At 42.7% G+C, this 19,631-nt stretch overlaps 1 protein-coding gene across 3 annotated transcripts in view; it reads left to right on the top strand.

The window, feature by feature from the left end:
* LOC135510312 (rho GTPase-activating protein 6-like) overlaps positions 1-19,631 on the top strand; it is a 165,539-nt gene that overhangs the window by 83,859 nt on the left and 62,049 nt on the right. For all 3 annotated transcript variants that reach the window (XM_064931145.1, XM_064931146.1, XM_064931148.1), the window contains exon 2: positions 4,535-4,691. In XM_064931145.1, the coding sequence (XP_064787217.1) occupies positions 4,535-4,691 (157 nt within the window). The remainder of the gene's footprint in view (positions 1-4,534; positions 4,692-19,631) is intronic.

Genomic DNA, 19,631 nt, shown 5'->3' on the forward strand with positions numbered 1-19,631 from the left:
CAACAGGTGTTGACAGTTCCCTCTTACTGACACCGGCCATATTCAACAGGTGTTGACAGTTCCCTCTTACTGACACCGGCCATATTCAACAGGTGTTGACAGTTCCCTCTTACTGACACCGGCCATATTCAACAGGTGTTGAGGGTTCCCTCTTACTGACACTGGCCATATTCAACAGGTGTTGACAGTTCCCTCTTACTGACACCGGCCATATTCAACAGGTGTTGAGGGTTCCCTCTTACTGACACCGGCCATATTCAACAGGTGTTGACAGTTCCCTCTTACTGACACCGGCCATATTCAACAGGTGTTGACAGTTCCCTCTTACTGACACCGGCCATATTCAACAGGTGTTGACGGTTCCCTCTTACTGACACCGGCCATATTCAACAGGTGTTGACAGTTCCCTCTTACTGACACCGGCCATATTCAACAGGTGTTGACAGTTCCCTCTTACTGACACCGGCCATATTCAACAGGTGTTGACAGTTCCCTCTTACTGACACCGGCCATATTCAACAGGTGTTGACAGTTCCCTCTTACTGACACCGGCCATATTCAACAGGTGTTGACAGTTCCCTCTTACTGACACCGGCCATATTCAACAGGTGTTGACAGTTCCCTCTTACTGACACCGGCCATATTCAACAGGTGTTGACAGTTCCCTCTTACTGACACCGGCCATATTCAACAGGTGTTGACAGTTCCCTCTTACTGACACCGGCCATATTCAACAGGTGTTGAGGGTTCCCTCTTACTGACACCGGCCATATTCAACAGGTGTTGAGGGTTCCCTCTTACTGACACCGGCCATATTCAACAGGTGTTGACGGTTCCCTCTTACTGACACCGGCCATATTCAACAGGTGTTGACGGTTCCCTCTTACTGACACCGGCCATATTCAACAGGTGTTGACGGTTCCCTCTTACTGACACCGGCCATATTCAACAGGTGTTGACAGTTCCCTCTTACTGACACCGGCCATATTCAACAGGTGTTGAGGGTTCCCTCTTACTGACACCGGCCATATTCAACAGGTGTTGACGGTTCCCTCTTACTGACACCGGCCATATTCAACAGGTGTTGACAGTTCCCTCTTACTGACACCGGCCATATTCAACAGGTGTTGACAGTTCCCTCTTACTGACACCGGCCATATTCAACAGGTGTTGACAGTTCCCTCTTACTGACACCGGCCATATTCAACAGGTGTTGACAGTTCCCTCTTACTGACACCGGCCATATTCAACAGGTGTTGACAGTTCCCTCTTACTGACACCGGCCATATTCAACAGGTGTTGACAGTTCCCTCTTACTGACACCGGCCATATTCAACAGGTGTTGACAGTTCCCTCTTACTGACACCGGCCATATTCAACAGGTGTTGAGGGTTCCCTCTTACTGACACCGGCCATATTCAACAGGTGTTGAGGGTTCCCTCTTACTGACACCGGCCATATTCAACAGGTGTTGACGGTTCCCTCTTACTGACACCGGCCATATTCAACAGGTGTTGACGGTTCCCTCTTACTGACACCGGCCATATTCAACAGGTGTTGACGGTTCCCTCTTACTGACACCGGCCATATTCAACAGGTGTTGACAGTTCCCTCTTACTGACACCGGCCATATTCAACAGGTGTTGAGGGTTCCCTCTTACTGACACCGGCCATATTCAACAGGTGTTGACGGTTCCCTCTTACTGACACCGGCCATATTCAACAGGTGTTGACAGTTCCCTCTTACTGACACCGGCCATATTCAACAGGTGTTGACAGTTCCCTCTTACTGACACCGGCCATATTCAACAGGTGTTGACAGTTCCCTCTTACTGACACCGGCCATATTCAACAGGTGTTGACAGTTCCCTCTTACTGACACCGGCCATATTCAACAGGTGTTGACAGTTCCCTCTTACTGACACCGGCCATATTCAACAGGTGTTGACAGTTCCCTCTTACTGACACCGGCCATATTCAACAGGTGTTGACAGTTCCCTCTTACTGACACCGGCCATATTCAACAGGTGTTGACGGTTCCCTCTTACTGACACCGGCCATATTCAACAGGTGTTGACGGTTCCCTCTTACTGACACCGGCCATATTCAACAGGTGTTGACGGTTCCCTCTTACTGACACCGGCCATATTCAACAGGTGTTGACAGTTCGCTCTTACTGACACCGGCCATATTCAACAGGTGTTGACAGTTCGCTCTTACTGACACCGGCCATATTCAACAGGTGTTGAGGGTTCCCTCTTACTGACACCGGCCATATTCAACAGGTGTTGACGGTTCCCTCTTACTGACACCGGCCATATTCAACAGGTGTTGACGGTTCCCTCTTACTGACACCGGCCATATTCAACAGGTGTTGACGGTTCCCTCTTACTGACACCGGCCATATTCAACAGGTGTTGAGGGTTCCCTCTTACTGACACCGGCCATATTCAACAGGTGTTGACGGTTCGCTCTTACTGACACCGGCCATATTCAACAGGTGTTGACAGTTTGCTCTTGCACGCTCAGATGAGAGTACCCCGAAATAGGAGTAGATAGCCAGAGTGAATTTACGAACGCACCCTACGAAAAAACGGAACTTACCCCCTACTGAGGAATAGGGTGCCATTTTGGATGTGCACTATATCTACTGTATATCCTATTCCACGGGGATTTGGTGGTTGGATAATAGTGCAAATGGGTGAGTCAGCAACAGTCAGCAACAACCGTCAAAATAAACCTTCTATGGCTTTCTGTTCATTACGTAGTCGTATATTCCATGTGGGTTGTGGATAAAAATATTTGGGATGAAATCAAATCAAATCACATTTTATCAGTCACATACAGATGGTTAGCAGATGTTATTGCGAGTGTAGTGAAATGCTTGTCCTTCTAGTTCCCGACAGTGCAGTAATATCTAAGTAATCTAACAACTCCCCAACAACAACCTATTACACACAAATCTAAAGGGATGAATGAGAATATGTACATATCAGTATATGGATGAGCGATGACCGAGCGCCATAGGCAAGATGCAATAGATGGTATAAAATACAGTATATACATGTGATATGAGTAATGTAAGATATGTAAACATTATAACAGTGGCATTATTTAGAGTGGCATTGTATAAAGTGAAAAGTGATCAATTTATTAAAGTGGCCAGTGATTGGGTCTCAATGTAGGCAGCAGCCTCTCTGAGTTACTGATGGCTGTTCAGCAGTCTGATGGCCTTGAGATTAAAGCTGTTTTTCAGTCCCTCGGTCCCAGCTTTGTGGCACCTATATTGACCTCGCCTCCTTTATGGTAGCGGTGGGAACAGACAGAGGCTCGGGTGGTTCTTGACCTTGATGATTTTTTTGGCCTTCCTGTGACATCGGTTGCTGTAGGTGTCCTGGAGGGCAGGTAGTTTGCCCCCGGTGATGCGTTGTGTAGACCTCACCACCCTCTGGAGAGCCTTACGGTTGAGGGCGGAGCAGTTGTCATACCTTACGGTTGAGGGCGGAGCAGTTGTTATACCTTACGGTTGAGGGCGGAGCAGTTGTCATACCAGGCTGTAATAGCCCGACAGGATGCTCTCGATTGTGCATCTGTAAAGGTTTGTCAGGGTTTTGGGTGACACATTTCTTCAGCCTCCTGAGGTTGAAGAGGCACTGTTGGGTGTGTATGCCGAGGAAGTAAAAACTTTCCACCTTCTCCACTGCTGTCCCTTTGATGTGGATAGGGGGGAGCTCCCTCTGCTGTTTCCTGAAGTCCACGATAGTCTCCTTTGTTTTGTTGACGTTGAATGGGAGGTTGTTTTCCCGACACCACACTCTGAGGGTCCTCACCTCCTCCCTGTAGGCTGTCTCGTCATTGTTGGTAATCAAGACCACTACTGTTGTGTGGTCTGCAAACTTGATGATTGAGTTGGAGGCGTGCATGGCCACGTAGTCATGGGTGAACAGGGAGTAGAGGAGGGGGCTGAGCATGCTCGTTGTAGTATTGAGACTATCGATTTGCGTTTTTCTTTTTAGTTGTCTGACATCCTTTTTTTTATGATGACCTTATCATACGCAACTCGTCTCCTTTTCTCTCTCTCTCTCCACTCCTCTTCCATCTCCATCTACTCCTTTAATCACTCATCTTCGCTTCCCCTCCCTTCCTCTCACTCTCTCTCTCTTTCTCTCTCTATTACTCTGAACCTGTCTCTCTTCCAAAAAATATGTCTATCTCAGTGAGACAAACTCACATGAATAAAGGTTTTATATATATATTTAATTTTTACCAGGCAAGTCAGTTAAGAACAAATTCTTATTTTCAATGACGGCCTGGGAACAGTGGGTTAACTGCCTGTTCAGGGGCAGAACGACAGATTTGTACCTTGTCAGCTCGGGGGTTTGAACTCGCAACCTTCCGGTTACTAGCCCAACGCTCTAACCACTAGGCTACCCTGCCACCCCAGGGTAGCCTAGTGGTTAAAATAAGCCTAGTGGTTAAAATATATTTATTTGACACATCAAACACTATCTTTTTCTTTTTCTCTCTCCTCCAGGGTGACCATACGTGGGCGACCATGTTGGGCCAGAGTGTCCGTTTGCAGCCAGTGCCCATCCAGAGCCTGTCTGAGCTGGAGAGAGCCCGGCTGCAGGATGTGGCCTGCTACCATCTGGAGAAGAGGGATCTGGACTTCAACATCAGCATCCCCAGAGGTACAGAACTGATAGGTCTGGGACTCTGTGGCCATGCCAGAAAGGAGGGACAGAGATATGTGTACGAGGCTGGTCGATCTCCAGATAATAAAGCTCTTCATTGCTCAATTGGGGTTTGAATCTGGAGGAGAAGGACCTCGTCCTCATAATCAGCGTCCCTGGAAGGACAGAGGAAGGGGTAGTAGTTAATATATGGCCATGCTAAAAGACAGAAATATGTTATGTAATGAGATGGAAGTCCCCAGAGCTTTACAAGTGAGGAATAAATACTACAGTATATGGCCACACTATAAAGGGGAAGTAGACTCTATGGCCATACTAGAGAGGAGGAGTAGACTCTATGGCCATGCTAGAGAGGAGGTGTAGACTCTATGGCCATGCTAGAGAGGAGGAGTAGACTCTATGGCCATGCTAGAGAGGAGGAGTAGACTCTATGGCCATGCTAGAGAGGAGGAGTAGACTCTATGGCCATGCTAGAGAGGAGGAGTAGACTCTATGGCCATGCTAGAGAGGAGGAGTAGACTCTATGGTCATGCTAGAGAGGAGGAGTAGACTCTATGGTCATGCTAGAGAGGAGGAGTAGACTCTATGGCCACACTATAAAGGGGAAGTAGACTCTATGGCCATACTAGAGAGGAGGAGTAGACTCTATGGCCATGCTAGAGAGGAGGTGTAGACTCTATGGCCACACTATAAAGGGGAAGTAGACTCTATGGCCATACTAGAGAGGAGGAGTAGACTCTATGGCCATGCTAGAGAGGAGGTGTAGACTCTATGGCCATGCTAGAGAGGAGGAGTAGACTCTATGGCCATGCTAGAGAGGAGGAGTAGACTCTATGGCCATGCTAGAGAGGAGGAGTAGACTCTATGGCCATGCTAGTGAGGAGGAGTAGACTCTATGGTCATGCTAGAGAGGAGGAGTAGACTCTATGGTCATGCTAGAGAGGAGGAGTAGACTCTATGGCCACACTATAAAGGGGAAGTAGACTCTATGGCCATACTAGAGAGGAGGAGTAGACTCTATGGCCATGCTAGAGAGGAGGTGTAGACTCTATGGCCATGCTAGAGAGGAGGAGTAGACTCTATGGCCATACTAGAGAGGAGAAGTAGACTCTATGGCCACACTATAAAGGGGAAGTAGACTCTATGGCCATACTAGAGAGGAGGAGTAGACTCTATGGCCATGCTAGAGAGGAGGTGTAGACTCTATGGCCATGCTAGAGAGGAGGAGTAGACTCTATGGCCATACTAGAGAGGAGGTGTAGACTCTATGTCCATGCTAGAGAGGAGGAGTAGACTCTATGGCCATGCTAGAGAGGAGGTGTAGACTCTATGGCCATGCTAGAGAGGAGGAGTAGACTCTATGGCCATGCTAGAGAGGAGGAGTAGACTCTATGGCCATGCTAGAGAGGAGGAGTAGACTCTATGGCCATGCTAGAGAGGAGGTGTAGACTCTATGGCCATGCTAGACAGGAGGTGTAGACTCTATGGCCATGCTAGAGAGGAGGTGTAGACTCTATGGCCATGCTAGAGAGGAGGAGTAGACTCTATGGCCATACTAGAGAGGAGGTGTAGACTCTATGGCCATGCTAGAGAGGAGAAGTAGACTCTATGGCCACACTATAAAGGGGAAGTAGACTCTATGGCCATACTAGAGAGGAGGAGTAGACTCTATGGCCATGCTAGAGAGGAGGTGTAGACTCTATGGCCATGCTAGAGAGGAGGAGTAGACTCTATGGCCATACTAGAGAGGAGAAGTAGACTCTATGGCCATACTAGAGAGGAGGAGTAGACTCTATGGCCATGCTAGAGAGGAGGTGTAGACTCTATGGCCATGCTAGAGAGGAGGTGTAGACTCTATGGCCATGCTAGACAGGAGGTGTAGACTCTATGGCCATGCTAGAGAGGAGGTGTAGACTCTATGGCCATGCTAGAGAGGAGGAGTAGACTCTATGGCCATGCTAGAGAGGAGGTGTAGACTCTATGGCCATGCTAGACAGGAGGTGTAGACTCTATGGCCATGCTAGAGAGGAGGTGTAGACTCTATGGCCATGCTAGAGAGGAGAAGTAGACTCTATGGCCATACTAGAGAGGAGGTGTAGACTCTATGGCCATGCTAGAGAGGAGGAGTAGACTCTATGGCCATGCTAGAGAGGAGGAGTAGACTCTATGGCCATGCTAGAGTGGATGAGTAGACTCTATGGCCATGCTAGAGAGGAGGAGTAGACTCTATGGCCATACTAGAGAGGAGGTGTAGACTCTATGGCCATGCTAGAGAGGAGGTGTAGACTCTATGGCCATGCAAGAGAGGAGGAGTAGACTCTATGGCCATGCTAGAGAGGAGGAGTAGACTCTATGGCCACACTAGAGAGGAGGTGTAGACTCTATGGCCATGCTAGAGAGAAGGTGTAGACTCTATGGCCATGCTAGAGAGGAGGTGTAGACTATATGGCCATGCTAGAGAGGAGGTGTAGACTCTATGGCCATGCTAGAGAGGAGGTATAGACTCTATGGCCATACTAGGAAGGACAGACTCATATAGACATATAGTCCTGGAATAACATGATTTACATTTCTTAAACATTAATTTTTTTAATTAAATCTCTTTTCTGAACATATTGAACATGATAAAGAGGGATTCGTGATATGATACGGATGTGATATACAGTATGACATGAAAATCATGCAGCGCCGTGTTACGATTGCAGATTTTAGAGAAACAACAAATGTCGGAACATATAAGTGTCTTATATTGGCTGAAAGCTTAAATTCTTGTTAATTTAACTGCACTGTCCAATTTACAGTAGCTATTACTGTGAGAAAATGCAGTGCTATTGTTTGAGGAGAGCTCCTAACAACAAAATGCTTTTATCACCAAGATAGGTTTGATAAAGTCACCTCTGAAGGTGAAATGTGTACCTACATTCTGAAATCTTGCTCTGATTTATCATCCAAAGGGTCCCACGGATAACATGAAGTGTCATTTTGTTAGATACAATCATTTTTCATATCCCAAAAAGGTCCATATAGCACGATTGATTTTGTATTTCCACTCGTTCAATTTGCAAAGAAAGGCATCTGTGAAAATCTCACCCTAGACGTTGTTTCAACCAGTCAAATCACATTCGTATTTATTCCTCAGAGATCCTAGAACGTAACCAGACTTCACTATATCATTAGGAATGTGTTATATCATATTGGACACCATATCAGAGATCCTAGAACGTAACCAGACTTCACTATATCATTAGGAATGTGGTATATCATATTGGACACCATATCAGAGATCCTAGAACGTAACCAGACTTCACTATATCATTAGGAATGTGTTATATCATATTGGACACCATATCAGAGATCCTAGAACGTAACCAGACTTCACTATATCATTAGGAATGTGGTTTATCATATTGGACACCAAATTTGGTCAGAGAACGACGCCTTCATGGTACGCCAATGACGCGGGCGGTCTTCATTTGATTGACTGTATCTTTGTCAAATAAGCACCAATCGTGGTCAAACAAAGCCAGCGAGATAGCCAATGAGCTGGGCTTTATGGGAGTTTCCGGAATCCCCGTATCTGTCGCAAAATGTAGCTGCTAACCTTGTGCGACAGCAAGCCTTTTCCTTTTGGACAAACACTATAAGAATATGGAGCATTAGGAAGTTATGAAAACAGGTTGGTTTGCAAATGTTGACCTTATAATGTGTCTACTAATACTGGAAAATCGAAATCAAAGTCCAAGTATACAGATTTGATGATATTCTTGCGGAAAAATGTCATGTCAATGTAAATGTCTCATTCACGATTTGCCCAAATGTACCTGGGTGACTTCACACTAAATGTCATGTAGTTTGCTCATACTTCAAAGTTATCCATCTGAAACTTAGCACACACCATCTTGTGGACACCATGGGAATTACAACCAGAGTGATGGCTAGATGTGGGACCTTTCTGTTGCATTTCAAAGAGATCCAAAATTTAAAATAAAATAAAACGGTTGTTTATTTCTTTGTATTTTCTTCTACCAGATCTATTGTGTTACATTCTCCTACATTTAATTCACATTTCCACAACTTCAAAGTGTTTCCTTTCAAATGGAACCAAGAATATGCATATCCTTGCTTCAGGGCCTGAGCTACAGCCTATGTGTTACTTCAATACATCTCAGAGAGAAGCAATCGGGGTAGAAGGGCCTTGGTCAGAGGGGGGACCAACAACCCAACGGTCACAAATCTAATCTAGTCAAATCTAATCTGGTCAAATCAAATCTAATCTTGTCTAATCTAATTCAAAAGTAGGAATAGGAAGAAGAGTAGGAGTAACAAGAGTAGAAGGGGTGGTAGTGTGTTACATTCCTCTCTCTTGTCACCAGGGTTACATAAGAGGCATCACCCTGAACAGTCTCAGTGCTTCTCCATCCATGTCTATTTTCAGAATGTTAACCTCTTGACCTTTAACCCCTGACCTCTCTCTAATCAGTCAACTGTCTGGACACTGTCGTGGGCACGTTTATCGGTCAAAGCAGCAGAATAACATTCCAAAGTTATGTCTCTATCCTTGATTTATTGTGTGAGTTTTTGTTTTTTTACCTGAAGTAAAAGAGTAGAAAGGACTCCTGTATATTTACAACTAAAAAAATGTATTGGAAAGTGTAACTTTTTGGGCACAATGGTTAGGAATGGAGATGAGAATATAATAACTTTATTTTATCTAGGGGGAACTTCAGTTTGTTCACTTTGGATTAGTGGCTGGTTGGTTTCATAACACAATCAAGTACTTTGTCAACACAATTTCTTTCCCAGCACATCCATGTTTTATCCATTTGTTCCCATGGATACCTTTGTCATTGTGAATCATTTGGGATTCAGCCTTGATAAGCTCGTAGTAGATTAATTGTATATGTTTGCCATATGTTGGACCGGAAAACAGCAATGTGAGAATTATCTGCAGTACAGATGTAGGGTCTTAATTTGATCACTCTTTTGTTGCTGATAACTTTTTTTGTGCATTTTCAGGTTTAAAATGGTTTCTTAAGTTTGTAATTTCCACTTTAAGATGTCAGATGTGATTTCCCCTAAAAAACAACACCTACATTACTTTTAATACACATAATAATTCAAATATTCTGTTGCTGAGGGATGATTTTTATGCTGTAGCAAACTAGCTCAAATTAAGAGCCTACATCTGTATGTTTTAAGTAATATCATGTGTCATTAGTCCACATCACTCATAGGAAGAGTTTTTTCAACCACTTTCCCCTCTCTCCCTCCTTCATCCCTCTCTCTCCCTCCTTCATCCCCCTCTCTCCCTCTTTCATCCCTCTCTCTCCCTCTTTCATCCCTCTCTCTCCCTCTTTCATCCCTCTCTCTCCCTCTTTCATCCCTGTCTTTCCCTTTTTCATCCCTCTCTCTCCCTATTTCATCCCTCTATCTACCCCTTTCATCCCTCTTTCGTCCCTCACTCATCCCTCTCTCCCTCTTTCATCCCTCTCTCCCTCTTTCATCCCTCTATCTACCCCTTTCATCCCTTTCTCATCCTTCTTCCATCCCTCTCTCTTTCATCCCCCTCTCTACCCCTTTCATCCCTCTCTCCCCCTCTTTCACCCCTCTCTCTCCCTCTTGCATCACCCTCTCCCCCTATTTCATCCCCTTCCCTCCCCCTTTCATCCCCTGCTCCACCCCTTTCATCCCTCTCTCTTCCTCTTCTACCTCTTTTTCTACCACTTTTACCCTCTTTGTTAATCCTCCCTCTCTCCCTCTTGTCTCCATCATTCTCTCCCTCTTTCTCCCTCTATTCTCCCTCTTTATTTCTCCCTCTTTCGTCCCTCCTTTTCTCTTTTCCCAAACTCTGGGATCAAAGGGATATGGCCCCTCTCTCTGGGGTGACGTTTCCCCATGGGTACAGATCTAGGATCAGCTTCCCATCCCACAATCCTGACCGTAACCATTAGTGGGGGAAAGGCTAAACTGAATCAGGATCAGCGTCTAGGGGCAACTCCACGCTCCTCCTGGGCCCCTCAGTAACACATAGTTTCTGAAACACAGCTGCTATACAAACACAGGAGGCTGCCGAGGGGAGAATGGCTCATTACTATAACCGGGACGGAGTAAATAGATTGTTTACAATTGAACAACCTCTTGTGTACAACCGTACAGCATCCAGCATTGAAAAGTGCTACGGTAACAGAATGTGCCCAGTCATGGACAGATTTTCACCTAATTTGTTCCAAAAAATGCTAATTCCATGGTATAATATGAACTCATTCCTTACTGAATCCTGGAATAGAAAAGGAACAAAGTCACTGGACAACGCTGTAGTATCAAGACTCATTATAGAAAACTAACAGTCACTGGACAACGCTGTCGTATCAAGACTCATTATAGAAAACTAACAGTCACTGGACAACGCTGTCGTATCAAGACTCATTATAGAAAACTAACAGTCACTGGACAACGCTGTAGTATCAAGACTCATTATAGAAAACTAACAGTCATTGGACAACGATGTCGTATCAAGACTCATTATAGAAAACTAACAGTCACTGGACAACGCTGTCGTATCAAGACTCATTATAGAAAACTAACAGTCACTCGACAACGCTGTAGTATCAAGACTCATTATAGAAAACTAACAGTCACTGGTCAACGCTGTCATATCAAGACTCATTATAGAAAACTAACAGTCACTGGACAACGCTGTCGTATCAAGACTCATTATAGAAAACTAACCGTCACTGGACAACGCTGTCGTATCAATACTCATTATAGAAGACAAACAGTCACTGGACAACGCTGTCGTATCAAGACTCAATATAGAAAACTAACAGTCACTGGACAACGCTGTCGTAGCAATACTCATTATAGAAGACAAACAGTCACTGGACAACGCTGTCGTATCAAGACTCATTATAGAAAACTAACAGTCACTGGACAACGCTGTCGTATCAAGACACATTATAGAAAACTAACAGTCACTGGACAACGCTGTAGTATCAAGACTCAATATAGAAAACTAACAGTCACTGGACAAATCTGTCGTATCAAGACACATTATAGAAAACTAACAGTCACTGGACAACGCTGTAGTATCAAGACTCATTATAGAAAACTAACAGTCACTGGACAACGCTGTCGTATCAAGACTCATTATAGAAAACTAACAGTCACTGGACAACGCTGTAGTATCAAGACTCATTATAGAAAACTAACAGTCATTGGACAACGATGTCGTATCAAGACTCATTATAGAAAACTAACAGTCACTGGACAACGCTGTCGTATCAAGACTCATTATAGAAAACTAACAGTCACTCGACAACGCTGTAGTATCAAGACTCATTATAGAAAACTAACAGTCACTGGTCAACGCTGTCGTATCAAGACTCATTATAGAAAACTAACAGTCACTGGACAACGCTGTCGTAGCAATACTCATTATAGAAGACAAACAGTCACTGGACAACGCTGTCGTATCAAGACTCATTATAGAAAACTAACAGTCACTGGACAACGCTGTCGTAGCAATACTCATTATAGAAGACAAACAGTCACTGGACAACGCTGTCGTATCAAGACACATTATAGAAAACTAACAGTCACTGGACAACGCTGTAGTATCAAGACACATTATAGAAAACTAACAGTCACTGGACAACGCTGTAGTATCAAGACTCAATATAGAAAACTAACAGTCACTGGACAAATCTGTCGTATCAAGACACATTATAGAAAACTAACAGTCACTGGACAACGCTGTAGTATCAAGACTCATTATAGAAAACTAACAGTCACTGGACAACGCTGTAGTATCAAGACTCATTATAGAAAACTAACAGTCACTGGACAACGCTGTAGTATCAAGACTCATTATAGAAAACTAACAGTCGCTGGACAACGCTGTAGTATCAAGACTCATTATAGAAAACTAACAGTCACTGGACAACGCTGTCGTAGCAATACTCATTATAGAAGACAAACAGTCACTGGACAACGCTTTCGTATCAAGACACATTATAGAAAACTAACCGTCACTCGACAACGCTGTAGTATCAAGACTCATTATAGAAGACTAACAGTCACTGGACAACGCTGTAGTATCAAGACTCATTATAGAAGACTAACAGTCACTGGACAACGCTGTAGTATCAAGACACATTATAGAAAACTAACCGTCACTGGACAACGCTGTCGTAGCAATACTCATTATAGAAGACTAACAGTCACTGGACAACGCTGTCGTACCAAGACTCATTATAGAAAACTAACAGTCACTGAACAACGATGTCGTATCAAGACTCATTATAGAAAACTAACAGTCACTGGACAACGCTGTCGTACCAAGACTCATTATAGAAAACTAACAGTCACTCGACAACGCTGTAGTATCAAGACTCATTATAGAAAACTAACAGTCACTGGTCAACGCTGTCGTATCAAGACTCATTATAGAAAACTAACAGTCACTGGACAACGCTGTCGTATCAAGACTCATTATAGAAAACTAACCGTCACTGGACAACGCTGTCGTATCAATACTCATTATAGAAGACAAACAGTCACTGGACAACGCTGTCGTATCAAGACTCAATATAGAAAACTAACAGTCACTGGACAACGCTGTCGTAGCAATACTCATTATAGAAGACAAACAGTCACTGGACAACGCTGTCGTATCAAGACTCATTATAGAAAACTAACAGTCACTGGACAACGCTGTCGTAGCAATACTCATTACAGAAGACAAACAGTCACTGGACAACGCTGTCGTATCAAGACACATTATAGAAAACTAACAGTCACTGGACAACGCTGTAGTATCAAGACTCAATATAGAAAACTAACAGTCACTGGACAAATCTGTCGTATCAAGACACATTATAGAAAACTAACAGTCACTGGACAACGCTGTAGTATCAAGACTCATTATAGAAAACTAACAGTCACTGGACAACGCTGTAGTATCAAGACTCATTATAGAAAACTAACAGTCACTGGACAACGCTGTAGTATCAAGACTCATTATAGAAAACTAACAGTCGCTGGACAACGCTGTAGTATCAAGACTCATTATAGAAAACTAACAGTCACTGGACAACGCTGTCGTAGCAATACTCATTATAGAAGACAAACAGTCACTGGACAACGCTTTCGTATCAAGACACATTATAGAAAACTAACCGTCACTCGACAACGCTGTAGTATCAAGACTCATTATAGAAGACTAACAGTCACTGGACAACGCTGTAGTATCAAGACTCATTATAGAAGACTAACAGTCACTGGACAACGCTGTCGTATCAAGACACATTATAGAAAACTAACAGTCACTGGACAACGCTGTAGTATCAAGACTCATTATAGAAAACTAACCGTCACTGGACAACGCTGTCGTAGCAATACTCATTATAGAAGACTAACAGTCCCTGGACAACGCTGTCGTACCAAGACTCATTATAGAAGACTAACAGTCACTGAACAACGATGTCGTATCAAGACTCATTATAGAAAACTAACAGTCACTGGACAACGCTGTCGTACCAAGACTCATTATAGAAAACTAACAGTCACTGAACAACGATGTCGTATCAAGACTCATTATAGAAAACTAACAGTCACTGGACAACGCTGTAGTATCAAGACTCATTATAGAAAACTAACAGTCATTGGACAACGATGTCGTATCAAGACTCATTATAGAAAACTAACAGTCACTGGACAACGCTGTCGTATCAAGACTCATTATAGAAAACTAACAGTCACTGGACAACGCTGTCGTATCAAGACTCATTATAGAAAACTAACAGTCACTGGACAACGCTGTCGTACCAAGACTCAATATAGAAAACTAACAGTCACTGAACAACGATGTCGTATCAAGACTCATTATAGAAAACTAACAGTCACTGGACAACGCTGTAGTATCAATACTCATTATAGAAGACAAACAGTCACTGGACAACGCTTTCGTATCAAGACACATTATAGAAAACTAACCGTCACTCGACAACGCTGTAGTATCAAGACTCATTATAGAAGACTAACAGTCACTGGACAACGCTGTAGTATCAAGACTCATTATAGAAGACTAACAGTCACTGGACAACGCTGTCGTATCAAGACACATTATAGAAAACTAACAGTCACTGGACAACGCTGTAGTATCAAGACTCATTATAGAAAACTAACCGTCACTGGACAACGCTGTCGTAGCAATACTCATTATAGAAGACTAACAGTCACTGGACAACGCTGTCGTACCAAGACTCATTATAGAAAACTAACAGTCACTGAACAACGATGTCGTACCAAGACTCATTATAGAAAACTAACAGTCACTGAACAACGATGTCGTATCAAGACTCATTATAGAAAACTAACAGTCACTGGACAACGCTGTAGTATCAAGACTCATTATAGAAAACTAACAGTCATTGGACAACGATGTCGTATCAAGACTCATTATAGAAAACTAACAGTCACTGGACAACGCTGTAGTATCAAGACTCATTATAGAAAACTAACAGTCATTGGACAACGATGTCGTATCAAGACTCATTATAGAAAACTAACAGTCACTGGACAACGCTGTCGTATCAAGACTCATTATAGAAAACTAACAGTCACTGGACAACGCTGTCGTATCAAGACACATTATAGAAAACTAACAGTCACTGGACAACGCTGTCGTATCAAGACTCATTATAGAAAACTAACAGTCACTGGACAACGCTGTCGTATCAAGACTCATTATAGAAAACTAACAGTCACTGGTCAACGCTGTCGTATCAAGACTCATTATAGAAAACTAACAGTCACTGGACAACGCTGTCGTATCAAGACTCATTATAGAAAACTAACCGTCACTGGACAACGCTGTCGTATCAATACTCATTATAGAAGACAAACAGTCACTGGACAACGCTGTCGTATCAAGACTCAATATAGAAAACTAACAGTCACTGGACAACGCTGTCGTAGCAATACTCATTATAGAAGACAAACAGTCACTGGACAACGCTGTCGATCAAGACTCATTATAGAAAACTAACAGTCACTGGACAACGCTGTCGTAGCAATACTCATTATAGAAGACAAACAGTCACTGGACAACGCTGTCGTATCAAGACACATTATAGAAAACTAACAGTCACTGGACAACGCTGTCGTATCAAGACACATTATAGAAAACTAACAGTCACTGGACAACGCTGTCGTATCAAGACTCAATATAGAAAACTAACAGTCACTGGACAAATCTGTCGTATCAAGACACATTATAGAAAACTAACAGTCACTGGACAACGCTGTAGTATCAAGACTCATTATAGAAGACTAACAGTCACTGGACAACGCTGTAGTATCAAGACTCATTATAGAAGACTAACAGTCACTGGACAACGCTGTCGTAGCAATACTCATTATAGAAGACAAACAGTCACTGGACAACGCTTTCGATCAAGACACATTATAGAAAACTAACCGTCACTCGACAACGCTGTAGTATCAAGACTCATTATAGAAGACTAACAGTCACTGGACAACGCTGTAGTATCAAGACTCATTATAGAAGACTAACAGTCACTGGACAACGCTGTAGTATCAAGACACATTATAGAAAACTAACCGTCACTGGACAACGCTGTCGTAGCAATACTCATTATAGAAGACTAACAGTCACTGGACAACGCTGTCGTACCAAGACTCATTATAGAAAACTAACAGTCACTGAACAACGATGTCGTATCAAGACTCATTATAGAAAACTAACAGTCACTGGACAACGCTGTCGTACCAAGACTCATTATAGAAAACTAACAGTCACTGAACAACGATGTCGTATCAAGACTCATTATAGAAAACTACCAGTCACTGGACAACGCTGTCGTATCAAGACTCATTATAGAAAACTAACAGTCACTCGACAACGCTGTAGTATCAAGACTCATTATAGAAAACTAACAGTCACTGGTCAACGCTGTCGTATCAAGACTCATTATAGAAAACTAACAGTCACTGGACAACGCTGTCGTATCAAGACTCATTATAGAAAACTAACAGTCACTGGACAACGCTGTCGTACCAAGACTCATTATAGAAAACTAACAGTCACTGAACAACGATGTCGTATCAAGACTCATTATAGAAAACTAACAGTCACTGGACAATGCTGTAGTATCAAGACTCATTATAGAAAACTAACAGTCATTGGACAACGATGTCGTATCAAGACACATTATAGAAAACTAACAGTCACTGGACAACGCTGTCGTATCAAGACTCATTATAGAAAACTAACAGTCATTGGACAACGATGTCGTATCAAGACTCATTATAGAAAACTAACAGTCACTGGTCAACGCTGTCGTATCAAGACTCATTATAGAAAACTAACAGTCACTGGACAACGCTGTCGTATCAAGACTCATTATAGAAAACTAACCGTCACTGGACAACGCTGTCGTATCAATACTCATTATAGAAGACAAACAGTCACTGGACAACGCTGTCGTATCAAGACTCAATATAGAAAACTAACAGTCACTGGACAACGCTGTCGTAGCAATACTCATTATAGAAGACAAACAGTCACTGGACAACGCTGTCGTATCAAGACTCATTATAGAAAACTAACAGTCACTGGACAACGCTGTCGTAGCAATACTCATTACAGAAGACAAACAGTCACTGGACAACGCTGTCGTATCAAGACACATTATAGAAAACTAACAGTCACTGGACAACGCTGTAGTATCAAGACTCAATATAGAAAACTAACAGTCACTGGACAAATCTGTCGTATCAAGACACATTATAGAAAACTAACAGTCACTGGACAACGCTGTAGTATCAAGACTCATTATAGAAATATAACAGTCACTGGACAACGCTGTAGTATCAAGACTCATTATAGAAAACTAACAGTCACTGGACAACGCTGTAGTATCAAGACTCATTATAGAAAACTAACAGTCGCTGGACAACGCTGTAGTATCAAGACTCATTATAGAAAACTAACAGTCACTGGACAACGCTGTCGTAGCAATACTCATTATAGAAGACAAACAGTCACTGGACAACGCTTTCGTATCAAGACACATTATAGAAAACTAACCGTCACTCGACAACGCTGTAGTATCAAGACTCATTATAGAAGACTAACAGTCACTGGACAACGCTGTAGTATCAAGACTCATTATAGAAGACTAACAGTCACTGGACAACGCTGTCGTATCAAGACACATTATAGAAAACTAACAGTCACTGGACAACGCTGTAGTATCAAGACTCATTATAGAAAACTAACCGTCACTGGACAACGCTGTCGTAGCAATACTCATTATAGAAGACTAACAGTCCCTGGACAACGCTGTCGTACCAAGACTCATTATAGAAAACTAACAGTCACTGAACAACGATGTCGTATCAAGACTCATTATAGAAAACTAACAGTCACTGGACAACGCTGTAGTATCAAGACTCATTATAGAAAACTAACAGTCATTGGACAACGATGTCGTATCAAGACACATTATAGAAAACTAACAGTCACTGGACAACGCTGTCGTATCAAGACTCATTATAGAAAACTAACAGTCATTGGACAACGATGTCGTATCAAGACTCATTATAGAAAACTAACAGTCACTGGTCAACGCTGTCGATCAAGACTCATTATAGAAAACTAACAGTCACTGGACAACGCTGTCGATCAAGACTCATTATAGAAAACTAACCGTCACTGGACAACGCTGTCGTATCAATACTCATTATAGAAGACAAACAGTCACTGGACAACGCTGTCGTATCAAGACTCAATATAGAAAACTAACAGTCACTGGACAACGCTGTCGTAGCAATACTCATTATAGAAGACAAACAGTCACTGGACAACGCTGTCGTATCAAGACTCATTATAGAAAACTAACAGTCACTGGACAACGCTGTCGTAGCAATACTCATTACAGAAGACAAACAGTCACTGGACAACGCTGTCGTATCAAGACACATTATAGAAAACTAACAGTCACTGGACAACGCTGTAGTATCAAGACTCAATATAGAAAACTAACAGTCACTGGACAACGCTGTCGTACCAAGACTCATTATAGAAAACTAACAGTCACTGAACAACGATGTCGTATCAAGACTCATTATAGAAAACTAACAGTCACTGGACAACGCTGTAGTATCAAGACTCATTATAGAAAACTAACAGTCATTGGACAACGATGTCGTATCAAGACTCATTATAGAAAACTAACAGTCACTGGACAACGCTGTCGTATCAAGACTCATTATAGAAAACTAACAGTCACTGGACAACGCTGTCGATCAAGACTCATTATAGAAAACTAACAGTCACTGGACAACGCTGTCGTACCAAGACTCAATATAGAAAACTAACAGTCACTGAACAACGATGTCGTATCAAGACTCATTATAGAAAACTAACAGTCACTGGACAACGCTGTAGTATCAATACTCATTATAGAAGACAAACAGTCACTGGACAACGCTTTCGTATCAAGACACATTATAGAAAACTAACCGTCACTCGACAACGCTGTAGTATCAAGACTCATTATAGAAGACTAACAGTCACTGGACAACGCTGTAGTATCAAGACTCATTATAGAAGACTAACAGTCACTGGACAACGCTGTCGTATCAAGACACATTATAGAAAACTAACAGTCACTGGACAACGCTGTAGTATCAAGACTCATTATAGAAAACTAACCGTCACTGGACAACGCTGTCGTAGCAATACTCATTATAGAAGACTAACAGTCACTGGACAACGCTGTCGTACCAAGACTCATTATAGAAAACTAACAGTCACTGAACAACGATGTCGTACCAAGACTCATTATAGAAAACTAACAGTCACTGAACAACGATGTCGTATCAAGACTCATTATAGAAAACTAACAGTCA

Source organism: Oncorhynchus masou, chromosome 23, assembly GCF_036934945.1.
Source record: "Oncorhynchus masou masou isolate Uvic2021 chromosome 23, UVic_Omas_1.1, whole genome shotgun sequence".
NCBI lineage: Eukaryota > Metazoa > Chordata > Actinopteri > Salmoniformes > Salmonidae > Oncorhynchus > Oncorhynchus masou.